Source organism: Rhyacophila brunnea, unplaced genomic scaffold (assembly GCF_057557595.1).
Source record: "Rhyacophila brunnea isolate RB1 unplaced genomic scaffold, BYU_Rbru_1.0 scaffold_15, whole genome shotgun sequence".
NCBI lineage: Eukaryota > Metazoa > Arthropoda > Insecta > Trichoptera > Rhyacophilidae > Rhyacophila > Rhyacophila brunnea.
Window position 1 is genome coordinate 27,557,676 of NW_028232806.1, and position 17,632 is coordinate 27,575,307.

General features: G+C 32.3%; 1 protein-coding gene across 1 annotated transcript in view; it reads left to right on the forward strand.

The window, feature by feature from the left end:
• cyst (rho guanine nucleotide exchange factor 18 cysts) overlaps positions 1 to 17,632 on the forward strand; it is a 180,452-nt gene that overhangs the window by 150,675 nt on the left and 12,145 nt on the right. The window contains exons 13-20 of the mRNA XM_085942729.1: positions 6,416 to 6,475; positions 8,650 to 8,890; positions 10,851 to 11,061; positions 11,201 to 11,454; positions 12,977 to 13,131; positions 13,734 to 13,866; positions 14,709 to 14,866; positions 16,263 to 16,375. Coding sequence (XP_085798855.1) covers positions 6,416 to 6,475; positions 8,650 to 8,890; positions 10,851 to 11,061; positions 11,201 to 11,454; positions 12,977 to 13,131; positions 13,734 to 13,866; positions 14,709 to 14,866; positions 16,263 to 16,375 — 1,325 coding nt within the window. The remainder of the gene's footprint in view (positions 1 to 6,415; positions 6,476 to 8,649; positions 8,891 to 10,850; positions 11,062 to 11,200; positions 11,455 to 12,976; positions 13,132 to 13,733; positions 13,867 to 14,708; positions 14,867 to 16,262; positions 16,376 to 17,632) is intronic.

Genomic DNA, 17,632 nt, shown 5'->3' on the forward strand with positions numbered 1-17,632 from the left:
TTTGTAACAGAGTCAAGAAGAATTTTGAATTAATAATTTTGTGGTATTAAAAATTGTCAAAAAATTCGAATTACAGGAAATTTCGAATTAGTGTTTTTTTAATTTATATAGTTTTACTGCACTGTTGTATTTTACATGGCTAACATGAAGTGTTTCCAAATCAGTATTCTAGCTATTTTGGGTTGGTTGTAAACGTTAAATTACCTTTTTACCAACTGATGAAATAATTTTTCTGTAGATTTTAAAACATTTTTTACCGTCTAAATAAAAGTTGTAAATCTTTATTTTCTAAATGTAGGAAACTGTTTGATCACACCCCACACACCACACAGATGAGACAACATATACAGACTGACGCATTCAAAATAATCAGGTTGTCACGTTGATAAAAGTTTTTCCTATCTTATCAATCTTTCTCTTTCATTTTCTATCCATCTCATCCGCATTAGAGTATTTTGGTATTTTATAAAACTTCTTTGACTGTTGCATTACTAAAATTGCTATGCTGAAATACTTCTCGCTTTGCCACTCGAATCCAATCAACGATATTTGCAAAGATCCTTGTCATTTTTCTAACTCCTTGGCTTCTTCAACGTAAAGTAATTAAAAACTCTTCGTCAATTTCTGTTGAATATCGGTCTTTATCTCCTCCGCGGCTTTCCTTTTTAACTGGCCTGATCCTCTGCCTACCTTTTAGAGTCCATTTTAAATAATGTGTACCCCAAGTCACTGTGAAACTTAATTTCAATATCCTGGTTTCTATGACAGGCAAAAACAGACTGTTTTAATTACAAGTTGTTTTTAACTTTCAATGTAATTGTGAAATCTTGTCCACTAATTAGACGTGTAACGTTCATGTACGACTGATTAAAACTACATTGAGTCAGAAACTACCTGTTGAATCAGTTACGCACCATCTTCTATGCAAATGCATCATAACGTCATTGCTAAAAGCTGCGTTTTCATAGTCAGAGAAATGCCTGTGAAATAATCACCAGCTTTAATGCAAATGCAACATACAGTTTCATGACGCTATATGAAAGTTGTAATGATTCATGACTTGAAAACATGATTGTTTTTCCGAGGATAGTGACACATCAAGAATTATGAAGATTAAAAAACAGACACACATGTTGAAATGCTGTTCATGTTTCCAACTGATTCAAATGAAATAACCAGTCAGAACAGATCATTACCTCTAATTGAACGAATATCACTATCGAGCGACTCAATTCCCATTGCTACTACTTATGTCATGTCTATTTTTTTCTTTGTTTAGTATTATTTTAAATGACATTAGACATTATTTGGTTTTCTGCTAATACTAGATGAAAGGCCTTTATAATTAAACCATAATATAATGTTTTGCATATCTTCCACGTACTATCTTTTTGAATCAACTGTTTTCATTTGTTTCAATTGTTTACGATTGTTTGACCTTTAGAGGATCATACGGGCCTCCACAGGGTAGAGATTGTAACCAATCTTAATATGCAAGTGGTACAAAATATTGTCATTAAATAATTCAAACTCTGATTTTTGACGGTCAGAGTTAGTTTTTCTTTTTATTGTGTTTTTAGTCCTTAAGAAAGGGTAACGTCCACATCCCATTTATACAAAAACAGTCAAGGAAATGTTCAACTTTTTAATTCAATCTTTGGATAGAGCTAAGCAAGAAGTGTATTTAGTGCCCATGGTTTTAAAATCTCCTCTCTCTTTCTATCTTGCCTGTTAGATAGATGTGCTGACGCTGATTATTTTCTCACTTGTTCGCATACTATGGCAAGCTGTTTGCTTTTTAACATTTGATTTCATTTTGATATGTTGCTTTCTCTTTCAGTTATTTTTCTGTTGACGTGGACTGGAGGTCGTCATAACGATAAATAATACAAGTGTACATTTTAGGAATGTACATAAATTTGTCCATGTTTATTTTATTTAGTCATGAAGAGTTATATTCCCAAACAAGTCTCCCATATTAAAAGTTTTTTTATAAACGATGTTTAGTAATATTTATTATGGTATTTTTTTATACTACAATATAACAAGTATTGTATATAATTTTATATGTAGAGATTTTTGCAACACTCGAATGATTACTTTTACGAAATACAGGTAAGCATATATGAAAAAATATAACTAATACCCCAATAGCATTTTTTGTAAGTAATTAAAGTAATTAAAAAATATTTAATATCCTTTTTTTTAATATATAATACCTACTTAATTTATTAACAATATAATAGATCTAAGAATAGTTTATACCATTGTACAGACTTAGAATTATTAGTTAGGTCAAATTATTATAAATGGTATGAAAATAATTACTAAATTGTAAGCAGAAGATTTCTAGGTTGTAAGCGGTGGTAACAAAATGGTACCCTTTGCGTTAAGATGTTTCCAATTACAATGTTCACAAATGGTCCGACTATGTTACAAATAAATTTAAATGGCTATCACAATATTGTAAATTTATATGTTCCACATAATAAATAAAATGTATTTTTTTGTTATTGTATACTTTTTTACGTTTATGTTTCTTTGCTTTTAATTTTCCGCTCAATATCGTTTAGTATTTTTGTGTTTTTTGGGTAAAAAATTGACAATTTATTTTATTTATGTCGTACATTAAAATTTATTGTTTATTTTGTATTTTTCAGGAGTATTAAGTATCCACGATTATTTGAATGCAGACTTATTATAATTTTCTAATTATTATGCAATCTATCTTTCAGCACTTCTCTATTTCATTGATTTTATTGTAATCATTTCTATTGACTTTTATAAATGTCTCATTACTGTTAATTGTCACAATTACGATTATCATTATAATAAGTGTCGGTACGCGACCTGTATGTGTCGGGACGTCACGTGATTTATGGAACGTGCCACATGGCAAAAGTTACAAAAGCACTCAACACCCCGCCGCATTCAAGCCGGGTACCGGAACATTTTTAAACAAATTTAGTTTCTACAGCTGTTTTTAAAACTATAAATATATTTGGGTAATTAAAGAGAATCATTAGAGTTATTCGAATGATACTGGAAGTCATTAGTAATTAAGTGATATGGTGAAATCAGTTATTAATTCTTTATTTAAAATTGATCTTGTAACTTTAATTTTTTGGAATGTCACAAACTCTTAACTTAAAATTTTTGTATTTCGTGAACTTGTAACTATACATTTTTTTGTATTTCATGAATCTGTAATATTACATTTTTTAATGCCATTAAAGACTTATTAGTGTGGATCAATGTTGTTTAACTAACGACATCTACAACTGTGCATAGTAATGCAAGCTTCAAAATGATCTCCCAACTAATTATCTAATGATTCTCTTGAGCTGAAAGATCATTATTAGTAGATTTTATTGGATTTGATTGCCAAGCAGTCAATGATATTAAATTTGGTCTCTATAGTAACTTTTGAGATAGCATGTTATCATTCCATTCCATTTATCTCATTCTTGAATCCAAATTCAATTGAAATACATGCGTAATGATGTAATTTAATATGTAGTTAAATATATCATTATTAATAAGCTGTTCTAGATATATCTACCTATTGAAGTGTTGCCAACCATCAATTTGAAGTTGTATTCCTTGTAAAATGCCATATTTTCTTCTAATCTTGTATAATATCTACCGATTGTCCATTGTGCGAAGATATTTTATTAAACATTTTTATAAACACTGATAAAAGAAAATATGGCATTTTTATATTTGTAATCAATTTAATTTGTTTCAATATTTATTCAAATTATAGCAACATCACCTGTTATTGAAAATTATAATTGAATAATTTAATACTAATAAACAGTATATATTTATTATTTATTTTTTTAATAAACATTGAAACAAATTCACCCCAATATTTTCTATGCATACTCTTTTACCAATCTCATTTGTCATTGTTATACAGTATAACCCCTATTTTACGTTTTTTAAGGGACTGAAGAAAAAAAACCTAATTGGAGGGAAAATGTAAGAGGGGGGTATTGAAAAAAAGAACATTTAAATTTTATGTTTCTAAAAAAATAACGTTTTATTAAAAAACAAAATTCAATTAAAATTTTTATTGAAAAATCGTTCGAATGTCACGACCCAATCATTGTCAAGCGCGCGTAACTCGCATATTTTGAATATTTCCGACGTAAATCGCGGGAAATAAAAATGTAAATGCGGGTATTAAATGTACTGAAATACATCGGGACTGAAAAAAATACACGCAATTGCCGGGAAAACGTGAATTCCGGGCACGTAAAAACGAGGTTATACTGTATTTATAAATGTACCCTTTCAAGTTAGTTACGCTTTGATAATATCGAAGATAGCCACCACATATTGTCTTTAAAATATTTTACATGAGGACATGAAATAATATATAATTTACAAATAAATTTTCATCCCTACTACTACACATCCAAAAGTCAATTAGTAAAGCACACTAGTGTATTCTACCTTCTTGCTTTTCACACATGGTGTACGTATAGATATTGTTTGTCTATTTTTATCTCGCAAAAAATCATGGTAAAGTACACTACCATATATTTTTAATTAAATTTAGTACATAACCTCAGAATATTATAAACAGAAATAATCTCATGCAAGAGATTTTTCTAATATTTATATTTCTGAGGCGTTTCCAAGTTATATATTTTCTACGAAAAATGCTACATTCTTAAATCTTGAGTATAGTAATACTTGAATAAAAAATAATCATTTGATATAATTATCCATTTATATCACCAATATTTTAATGATTTGAAAACTTCATTTGAAAACAAAAAACTTACATAATCAGTAAATGACTATGATATTCTGTGTCAATAATTATACGTTTGCCATTGGTGAGTGTGCATAGTGCCTGAAGACCCCAAAAGACAAAACCCGGGTCGCAAAAAAACGAAAAGTACAAAACAGAAACCAATTAGAAATAACATACACCTGAGGCTTTGCTCAATAAAATCGTTTTACCATCTACTAGTAAAATCATTATAATATATTAATTACGTGTCCTACAAACTTAATTTAAACACCAAATTATTGATGATATTCAACATACTCAGGCCGTATTATGACAAAAATATGAATTTCGTTCATCTTAGGGCCAAAGCACACTGGAAGCAGCATGCATGGTATAGATAGTGTGAGGAGTTCTTTTCGGAAGTTGCTCTGCGCACGGCGGTATGTGAAGAGCAACTGCCAAAAAGAGCCCCTAGCACCACCTACACCACCCACGCCGCTTCCAATGTGCTTTGGCCCTTATACTTAACAATAAATTATTTCGATAACTATGTATAAAAAAACTATATTTAGATAATATATCATTTTGATACTGGCCCTTTCAAGCATTCATTATAAACAGCACCTAGTGACATCTCTGTAATGACTCCCATACTATCTCACATAAAACTGTTACACCATTTGAATCCATCATTCACTTGTACGTGTTAGTTTCACCTAGTACAGATGTCACACCATGAAAATTATACTTGTGTAGTTATATCACCATAATCTCATTTCCATACAAATATTATTCTTCTTCCGTATATAACTATGGTGTAACATTGCCACGTCATTGTTGGACCCTTTGTATGTGTGATGTGTTCCATTACCCCATGCAACTTTAACCCGTACCAAACTGAACTGTAATAAACAACTCTGATAATAATGGTGTCACTGCCCTATCAATTTTAAATATTTAATAGTAGGTACCTAATTTTTTTGTCCCTCGTAAATAACTTTTTAAAGTTGAGAAGTTATTTGTTTTCTATAGTTTTTGCAATACTGCTCACCTACTAAAATGTCTAAATTATTTATTTTAGGCACGTTTTCACTACATTAAAATCAAGATTTGTTCAAATAAAAACGAAAAAATCTTCTTCTAAGTGGACAAAAATGGTATCTGTCATTATTAAACTATATGTATTAAGTACCTAGTACATATTGTATTTATTATTAAATCTTATTTTATTTCTTTATTTTTGCGTTTGCACAAATATTATTTTAAGAGCTCAGAATAGTCTCTGATATACTACAACCGTACAAACAATCCGCCGTAACATGTATTTGTTGAATTAACAACTCACAAAGCTCTGCCTACAGTGAATCGCACGTGATTTGTGTACAATTACACCCGTGAGGTGAATGATGTTTTAAAACAAAGATTTTTTTTATAAAATTACATAAAAATCAAATCTTTACTGTATACTTAGTCCACATAATCGAATAACATTCAGTAATAATATCATCAGCTTAGCTTAGAGAGTCATCTTTTAAAATACATCCAGTATTATTGCCATAACTGTTCTTCTCAGAGTTGTTTTTATACAAACGAAATATTTATTTTCTTTTTTTTTTTTAATGTTATCATTGAATCATATAATTTATTTTACTGTTTTCCACATTTCAGCCACGGCCCATTTGTGACAGATGAAAAAGAGGGTGAACATCACAAACATGAAGGAAGCAAGTTAGTAAAACATCTTTAACCTTTCTCTTAAAAAAAAATTAAAAACCTATTCCATCCCGTGCTGTCACATCGCATTACCATACTAATTTTACAATTAATTACAATGGAAGGTTTTGGAAACATATACAGTATAACCTCGTTAATACGAATTCCATGGGACCGAAAATCGAAAAAAAATCGAATTACGAATTATGAAATGTATGGAGGAAAAATATTAAATTTTGAAAAAAAAAAAAATTGATTTTCATTAATTTCGTTTCCGATCATAGATGTGCCCACCGAATTGGGTCATAAAATGTCAGGATTATTTTTATTATCTTCTTAAAATAAGTATTTTTTGATTTTTCAAGAAAAGTCTTCAATCACTGGCTCATGAAATAGTGTACTTTATTACGATTTACTGATTATTTTTGTATGCCAGGGACTCTGAAATCATTTCGAATTACGAAATTCGAATTAGAGGTATGGTTTTATATGAAAATAATGTTCAAGGGACTTTTTTTTCGGGAAAATTTCGAATTACGGCGAATTTCGAATTATCAGTGTTCTTACTAACGAGGTTTTGCTGTACAGATATAGATATTTCTTTATCATTATTTGCTAATTGTTATGTCAAAGCTTAAAGGAATTGGTAAAACTGAAAGTGGACAATTTGCTTTTCAACTAGAATATTGAATATTTTAAAAGTTGTGTAACGTTACTTGACATCACAGAATGGGAAAGGTTTATACTACTCTACTATACTCAGTCTGAATTAGGATGGCATATAGCTGGAATATACATGCTGTCTTGCTTTGATATTTCTCTCAGACTGTGGTCAATAGAATTTAACAGTACCATCTGGTATCTACGTCGCTGTAGGATTGGTTTGTCGAATAGACCAAATGTCAAATGTTCAGGAGACGAAAAACAAATTTCACTTTCCTATATTTAAATACATGAAGGTATTTAAATTGTTGTTTTTACAGCATATGAATGCTGTATTCATTGCAAAGCAATTTAGAGAAAAGGATGGTTGTGGACCATTTAGATACAAAAAATCATTCTGCATTAAAAGGTCGATTTCGACAAAAACGGATATTCGACAAAGAAACAAACCTATGGCGACGATATGTCAAAGATATGTATATACAATGTTACTTATGTCAAAAGATAGAGACAGCAAGTCCGATAGTTATCTGACTTATTCGGTGTATTGAATATCACGTAATAGTCACATATAGCAATGTTAGAGTATCTCATTGTTAAGAACCTTTTAAAAAAGACAACATATATTTATCTGTGAAAATAAATTATTTTAAAATTTTGTTAAAAATGGTATGTAGTCTTTATAATAGACTTTGAATAAAACCTTCTTCTATGGAGAGTGGAGCCTAAGTATATGAAACTGAAACTGTAAAATGACTGTAAGTGAATCCCTTTAGGCATATATGAAGAAAATAATAATTCCATACAATTATTCTGTCCGCGCTGATGTACAATAATTTTATACTTCGGTCACTGTTTTCTTCTAGGAATAATGTTAAATCGCAGACATACGTACGTTGCCAAAGTTGGATATGACTTCACTTCTGTATCTAATTTTCTAGTTAGTGGAGTATAGATGCAAGGAATTATCTTTTAAAGATTATAATAAAGTATTCTTAAACTCAATACATAAATGCCAATAACAAAGCTTTCTTCTTTCGAAGTATCTTTGTTGAGTCTGCGGTTACATATCATGAGGCACTGGACTAGTTTTAACCTTTTCTATGCCTCACGATATTACTATGGCAGTATCTGAGAGGCCACAGATTTTTAACAACACAAATTGAATGTATATCGAAGCTCTTACTAAAATCACTGTAATACCGATAATTTGTGTCTTAGTATTTCATAATTATTCAAACAGATATCACTGTGTTTAATTTTTTAGATTATGCAAATCAATCGACAGTGGCTAGTAATTTGAGTTTAAAGTCGGACGAGATAACTCTCGATATTTGTATGTGCGGCATGTTGATCACAGCCTCATAGAATGAGAAAACTCGCTGAAGGCATAGAACCGGTTAAAACTAGTCAAAAGTTTCTAATTTAAATTTTGCCTAGAAACAATGCCAATCCATAACATCATTACATTTGTTGTTGTTGTTTTTTTTTGTATGTCTATTGTATGCAAGTTACTTCTCTTGTAGTGTATCAGATGATGCGTATTCAACGGGAGCAGAATGGTCAGAGGCTCTACTGTCAGCGGCAGAACTGGGCGCCGATCCTGCTCTGGGGCTCGCGGCTGATGAACCTGACTCGTGGAGTCCTGGAGTTCCTAAAGAGCTCACCAAAAGTCTCCGAGAGAAGGAAATCAAGAGGCAGGAGCACATTTATGAGTTCATCATGACTGAAAAGCATCACTGCTTGACGTTACGGGTTATGCAGAAGGTTGGTGTTATTATTCTAATCTATTTTTATTATTTTCAATTGTATGTATGTTGTAACAGATTTCAACAACAACTTTATTGTCACTTACTACCTTCTCCATGTCCAAGTAAATATTCTTTTATTCTCTGTGTGTGAGTGAGTACTACATGCAAATTGCTGTCAATGATAATGTGCTTATTATTCATTTATTTACTTGTATGGCGACAGAGTGTAGAATACAACAAATTATACGTATAAAAACAAGCGACCCTCGTGGTCCAGTGCGTAAAGCGGTGATCTTTCATTCAGGTGCTCCGAGTTCGATCCCGGTGAGGTCACAATATATTTATGTGATTTTCTCAAAGCCTGGATGTTTATGATTATTTCAGTTATATTAGTGATTACACTACGGTTTCACTGCACTACTGTCATTGAACCTCATAGCCTGCTCTAGTGTTAAGAAGGAAAAAAGGGCACCAACACAAAATCACATCAGTAGAGTTTCAGTCCTTGCAAGTGTGTTCTTATCAGCTTGGTAGATGGCAGAAAGTCATTTATATTAACCACTCTATCGCCAAGAGTTAAAATCAAATTAACACCTATATGCCACACATTTTTAAAAAAATAGAAAAAGTTGAAATAAATATATAATGTATAGTAATACTCACATATTATGTATGGTAACATAGATTGTATTAATTTTTCATGGAAAACTACGATATATTTTTCACTCAGGGCTGTCACCCAACAATATTTATTTATTTTTTATATTATTATATTATATATAAGTATTTTTTTCACTTTTATTATTATTGATGTATTTTTTCACTTAGAATTCAGTCTTCACTATTCAGGGTCATCACTATTCACGGTCATCATTTTCAGGGTCATCTCATCATAAATTCTATAATAGTGTTTTTTAGATTTTTTATTTTATTTCAATAATTTTCTCATCTTCGGATTCTTGTGTCGAAAATAAAATATCATCGGCTTCTTGCTCAGGATTATTATGATCATCTTCCATTTTGAAGGGTGACAAAACACAAACACACAAATATATCTATTACACACTATCAATGTTTATAGGTAGGTACTCTATTTTAGGAATAATAAAATTCACCGAAAATTTACGAAATAATATTACAAACTTAGAAAAATTATGAAATGCACACTGAAACGCGCTCAACATGAAACAAAAATATAATATTACTTGATAAATAAGTGGCAAATATAACCATGCATCTAATATTATTCTATCGGAAATCATAATAAAACACTACTGCAATACATACATATAAAGTTTTGCCCACATGATACGATTTGAGTCTCGCGATGTGTACACAAGCCGCACTCGCGGTGATTTCCGTCTGGCGCGTCTCGCCTCGCTCGAAAATGCGGCAAAGTATTGCTTCATTTGGACAGCGCATTACAAAGCTACCCATGTCACTTGTCACTTGTAACTTTTATCGGGTAAATTATTTTTAATTTTATATTATGGAAGTCGTAAAAATAAAGCTATTCACTCAACTTATGGATATGAATAATGAGGCGCCTGTCGTAAAATTATTATGGCTATTAAAAATTATAGAAACAAAAACAGCATTGTTCACAAGTGGAATAGGCGTTTCTTCATCAATTATTGCCGTTTTCGTTTCTAGACACTTAGAAAAGACTTACATAAACAAATAATAAAAATTGTCCAACAGTGATGTCATGTCATTTTACGCCGGCATATGTGTCAGCCCTAGATACAAAGATCGTATTGTCTTGATAACTACTTGGATTTATGAATATTTCTGTGTGGTGTATGGTTCATTGGGATATTCGGAGGTGTCTTTCATTTAAAAAAAATAATTAGACACGTTCATTACGATTTTAAAACAAAGCGCCCATGGGTGGGCGCGTGGCGTGTGAATGACATCACAAAGTGCCCACCGGCGGGCGCTCGGCGATAGAGTGGTTAATGTGACTTATTTTGCAGATGTTCTCGGACGGCTTGCAAAGGCATTTCCGTTTGGGGGGCGGAGTAGAGCGAATGTTCCCTCGCCTCAGCGAACTGTGGCAGCTACATGCCGGCTTCCTGCTGCGCCTGCGCAACCGTCAGCGCGAGAGGCCTGCCGTCACCACCATTGCCGACATACTGCTCCAGCAGTTCTCGGGGCACACCGCCGAAAGATTAAAAAATGCCTATGGTGAGTAACTGCAACGCAACACGTTGTATTATTCATCTACAGCATTTTTTTCCTTATGCGCTTGCACTAAATCTTCACGCGCCACAGATAGTATGAAATCTACTACTTACATATTTATAATAAAAATTTAAATTTTCAGGTGAATTCTGCAGTCGGCACCGTGACGCGGTAGAAGTTTACAAAGAATGCGCGGCACGTGAGCCGAGGTTACCACAGTTTGTGCGTCGCTGCCAGACCAATCCGTTGCTTAGAAAGAAAGGCGTGCCGGAGTGTGTCTTGTTTGTGGCGCAGCGTCTTACCAAGTATCCCCTGCTCATCGAGCCACTCATCAAAGCCGCGCGGGAAGACAAACCTGAGCAGGAAAGACTACACCGAGCCCTTGCTCTCGTTAAGGTACTATTGTAACACGCAAACACTATTAGTCTGATAGTGTGTTTTTGATTGAGTTTGCTATCGGAGAATCCGCCTTGATTTCTAAATTAGATTTTATACGATATCTATCATAAATAATGTATGTTTCTAACTATACTAACATGACAATTCACAATAGAAAAGCAATTTAAAACAAGTATTATATTTTTTGTCCAAAGATGTTGATGAAAACCTTCTATCGAGTAAAATTGCACTTCCGTCAATCTTTAAATTATTTTAGAATTTTTTATAGGAAAACCACAGAAAACTTCATCTTGAAGATGATTCAACATTCTTGGTTTTGTCTGATATTTTTCACTAACTAATCAAAAAATACTTGTTTCATGGCATAACTCTTACTAATGCATTTTTGATACATTGATATGTATTGACATTCTAAACAATCTGACCCCATATATCAGTGGTTTTCAAACTTTATGTTACTATACCTCCCTTTTAAAAAAATTTTATCTTGGCTCCTCCCCCCCTTTATTTCATTAAATAATACAGACACCCTTTTAAATATCATATATCAAAAATTATCATTTAATTATATCAATCATCATGTAGGATAACCACATATTTAAAATATTTAACAGCCTCGAAACATAGCAGCAGGCGACTTTTTTTTACTCTTAATAAAATAACGTGAAAAGTGCATTAGCAAACTAACCAAGAACTCAGTAAATAGATTTTTGTTTGCTTCAATGTATCTGGCGCACAAATCATTTAAAAGTGGCAACATGGCGAACTTATTTTTTTTAGTAATTTTGATTTCCAATCCTCCAATATTTTATGAATGCCTTTTGTCTTTTTAAATCAGTTTCTCATTTTTTTTTTAATTTCAACCAAATAGACAAGTTTAACAACAAAATTATCGTACCTAAACAAATTTGCCTCAAATTTCAACATTATGATTAAACCCTTTTATTTCATTTTTTCACGAGATAGCCAGCACGCGTCACAATATACCTACTATAGAAGTGAGGTATTATAAAATTAGTCACCATATTTTCAGACAGGTTTGCAAACAACCTTTTATAGGATTGTTTTATGTAGTTTATATCTAGCAGCCGTTTTATAAAATAAGCATTTGCAAACTGCAAACCTGTGGCTACATTAATTGTGTGAAACTTCTCGCGCCTCCCAGTTTGGAAATCGCTGCCATATATAATGAATTTTCCCCAAAATGTCTCTTACGCTCTTTTGGCTTAGTAACCTCAATATGTAATGACCAAATATATAGTTAGTCCCATGGTGACGTATTTGGTAGAACGCTGTGGGTGTGGATTCGGTCCCTCATTCAGAAAAAACCACAGATGTGTGTTTGATCCAGAGCAAGAACGTAACGGGATGGATGAATTGCTTATAGCCGTTACTCATAAAACAAAGTCTGTTAATATAGCCTCCACACCGTATAGGCAAATATGACTCGCTTAGGAGCGGAAATAGTATTTAACTTTTTTCACATCGCATGTACAATCTGACCATTATCTTATTTCAGGAAATTCTGGTATCCGTGGACGGGCAAGTGGCGGAGAAAGAAAAGGAAGACAGAAAGTTGGAAATATACCACAAGATAGATGCCAAATCCTACACGGTACACAGGTCGTTGAAATTCAAGAAGTCTGATATTCTACAAGGAAATAGGAGTTTGAGGTAAGTCAAATTTTTATAACACACTAAAAATCCAAATAAACTGTCATTCAGCATTAGACCGTACAAGCATAAAAGAAATAGCATTTACTTTTAAGACTACATTATAATAAATTGTCCTCATTTACTTATTTTTATACATAATTTGGAAAACCTCTTAGAAACGTACTTTGGTATTAATTGATAAATAATCCAAGGCATTTTTACCTCATGCATACTTAAATGAATCGCATACGTAGCAATATGCATCTGATATCTACCATTTAAAACCTATATTAGCTCATTTGAAATCTAAAACCCAACACAACTTATGTATGGTAAATTTGTGGTGTACGTTGGTTGAGTTAAGTTTCGGTTTGTTTTAATCTTCCAAGAAAACATGACATCACAACGTATGCATGCAATATTATTACAATAGTTCACTTCATGTTAATTCATGTTGCGTCGGACTATTTAAAAAACCTTCGGCCAAGTTGGATTCAATTACATGTCTTTCACTTACCGGACCAAGGCTCTAACTACCAATCTCACGATCCAGGTGTTTCCTGAAATTGTTTTTGTTTGTAGAAAGTGTTGCCATTTTTTAAGTGTGTTTTTCTTTCCAGATTTGAAGGTCTTGCGACACTGATGCAGGGGAGGAGCAAGATGCAGATGGTCCTAGTGATAGTTCTCTCAGACTGTTTATTCTTTTTGCAAGATAATAATAATAAATACTCATTCTTTACTCCAGACAATAAGGTTCGTGTCTTCACTATTCATACTATATATTTTTTTTACTTAAATGATTTACGTCCATACATTGGTCAAAAAATGATATGGCACACAATACACGATATTATAGACTTTCTTAAATGTTGCTTTTTCATTTACTAAATTGAAATTTATTCTGGTTTTATATTATTATTTTCATGCTGCGATAAATATCCGTTTTAAAAAATCAATTATCGATTTTTGCTTAAAGCTAAAGGCAGGTTCTACCGCGTTACTGGAACTTACTAATGGTCTTTTCTAAATTTTGTTCAATGATTTTTTCAAAGTTGACACATCTAAAGAATTCCAACTATCTGCTGCAACAATCTTTTAAATTTATTTTCTTGAAGAAGCTGATAACTGTTCATTTTTTTCGTCTGCTAGCAATAATCGTCAAAACATTATGTTTTCTATATAAACATTTGAATGTTTCTATTACACCCTGATCCATCGGTTGTATTACCGACGTGACTCTTTCGTCTTTGTATGAACTACATAAAAATACACTCTTCAACTTCTTTATTTCCTGATTTTTTCATAACTTTCCGCTCTGAGCTTCCATCTTCTGACATTAAACAATTAGTTAACTTCATAATAGTTTCACTTTGTTTTTTTTATATCCGAGATAGTTGACGTGCCGACACCATATTTATTAGATAGATAACGTCCCGAGTCACCGTGTTTCAAAGCATCCATTATATCAAATTTGTCTTTTAATGAAAATAATCCGGATAATCGAGGTTCTACTGTACTATAATTTAGAATTTTAATTAAAACCTTTGATCAACAAATGTTTGCATATGATTACAAGTAATATTTTTGATTTCCAGACAGGGGTAGTATCCCTGCAGAAGCTATTAGTGAGAGAGAAAGCGGGCGCTGAAAGCCGAGGTATTTACCTCATCTCCAGCAATCCGGCAGATCCTGAAATGTTTGAACTCAAGGTGCATAAACCCAAAGACAAGGTGCAATGGATACAAGCAATTAGGTAAGCAAATTATTGACTTATAATACTTATCATTTTAATTCTTCGACATATTTACGGATGAGTGACTCCAAAGAGAATAAGTGAAGAGAAGAAAGAACTAAGTGAAGTCTGCGACTTCACTGGAGACCCAATGTGGGGAAAGAGAAGGCATGCTATGAAACTATTGATTGAATTGAATAACAGAACGTAACTCACACCTGGCGGTAGCGGCGACTGGAAGCTCCATCGCGAAAGGCTACCAAACCAAGAGTAAGCGTTGTAGACAGCTCGGAGTGGTGGGGATTTATAGGCGGGAAAACCAAGCTAAACACCAATGTTCCCGGATCATGCGTTAAAGCGTTCCTCGCGGCACCAGCGCCTTGGAGACCTTATTTTACGGACAACCCTCGTATTTATATCATATATAGTACGCCGACCAAAATTATAGTGTATTTACTATAAATATAGTACGATTAGTAACATTGGACCGAAATGGTATTTGAACACACATGTTTCATTTACCAGGCAAGTGCTCTTAACTATTTTTAAGTACCAAACCGAGTGTTCTTATAAATAAAACCTAATCGGCTGGACTCTCTGAAATGTTTCAATCAAGGTAACAACAGTTTACACAGTCCAAATTTTAATTTTGACGTCCTTGCACTTGCTAATAATTTTTCTGTGTGCGTTTAAATAATAATGATATTCATTCATGTACTTAATTGTATTTCACTCTGCAATAATAATTTATTGCTGTATTCTTTTTTAAATATACATAATGTCAAGCAAGCAGTTGTTTCTTACTGAGTAGACATGTCTTAGATATGATATACAATTCAATTTCCGACCATGTCCGATCCTGATAGGATTATATGGGCCTCCACAGAGTAGAGGTTTGTATTGACAGATTTTTTGTTTTTTTTTACGAGAAATGGATGTCAGCCACTTGCTCAACCTATTAGGTCCATACCCTGACACACAAAAATTGAAAAACAATTTTTTTGTACTTGCCAGACCCAGGATTCGAACCTGGGACCCACGGCTTTGTAGTCCAACGCTTATGCCGCGCGGCCACCGTGGGTATATAAATAAGAGATGACACTAAAAGTTTCATAATTCGATATGTAAATTTTTACTTTGTGCATATTAAATGGAATTTACTTTACACATGACTAATTAATTCTGATCATCTTTACATGATTGTTTTCGTTAAATACCTCACATTCTTTATTTTAAATGGCATTATTTTCGACTCTCTTCAGTCTTTCTAGGTTAAGTGAAGTTTTTTGCAAATATTATAATAAAATTATGTGATTTTCAAGAATTTGTAAGCGTGTCAAGTTTCTTAAAAACACTGTAATATTGTGTTGTCAAATGATTTCTATTTCTTTCATTTAAAACACTGTTTACTTTTTAGATCTGCAGTACAGATTTGCCCGGAAGAAGAAGATGAAAATAATATTACGCTAAGCGCCGAAGAGAGACAGAGAATATTGGAAGTGAAACAGGAAACCATTCAACAAATTACAGGTAAGAATAATAATTTTTAACTCCCAACATTTTTCTAATATCAAAATGTGACATTAAAATAAATAATATGTTAATAATTTTTATATAACAAAATAACCGATCTATTCATTTTGGTCACATCTTATGATAAACAAAGAATAATTATATTTTTTTATGAAGATTTATCTTTACTCGTCCAATTAATATATTTTTATATTTTCTGTCTTTCACACTTATTAATCTCAACATCATTAGAAAACTATTAATGATTTTTATATTAATTCATTAGAAAACTTATTACTTATATCAATAAATCTGATTTGTCCCATAATAAGATGCAATCTCGTAGAGAATTAGTTAGTGAATAACTATCTATTATAATATCATCCCCTCGTTACTACAACTATGTAACTTAATTTATGCTATTTTTTTAAATATTACTGAACATAATATATTATTTCCTTCTTCGCAAAATGTATGTAATCAACAAATAACTTATAACTCGATGAGAATCAAAAGTAGATATCTTCATAACCATCTCACTAAATTCTACGATTAGGTATCTACAATACTAGTGTACCCACGGTGGCTAACTAGTAGGGGTGCCTGTCTTTGAAGTCGTTGATTGCGGCTTAACCGGATATGGCCGGGCGTGCAGTGCCGGCCATATAAAAAACACAAACTTATTCGCCTGTCTTTGAAGACAGAATGCCAGTCTCAGGCGTTTGTTTTGAATAATTTAAAATTCGGAAGAATACTGGTCCAATATAAGGTTTATTTTTGCTAAAAAATTCGCGGCCTCACTTGCCGCCATACAAAACCTTCCAGCACAGATCAGGGTACACTTTTTTTTTTCGCTGAGTTGAATCACTGATGACTATTCTTTTTAAAAATCTGTTAATATAACCTCCACTCTAGAAACCCTTATGCTCTTATTAGGAGTAAAAAAGGAAATTACTTATTTTATCTACGATAGGTAACTACTGATTGCGCTCTTATTTTTAGATATGTATCAAATTATTGCTTATTTGTTGACATTTGAGAGACTCAGAAGTAAATATTGTTAAGGGACAAATTTAATGTTAAAACAAAATAATATACAAGCTACTACCTCGGGTGTCATATTTTTCCTAGCATTGTAAAATGTTCATTTTTTTGCATAATATCGAATATCAACAAAAAAATTACACTTGATTTTTTGGTATACTTACCCATCTTTGTTTGAACATTTGAGGCTATTTGTTTCAAAGTCGACACCCTCCATTTTTACTTTTTTCT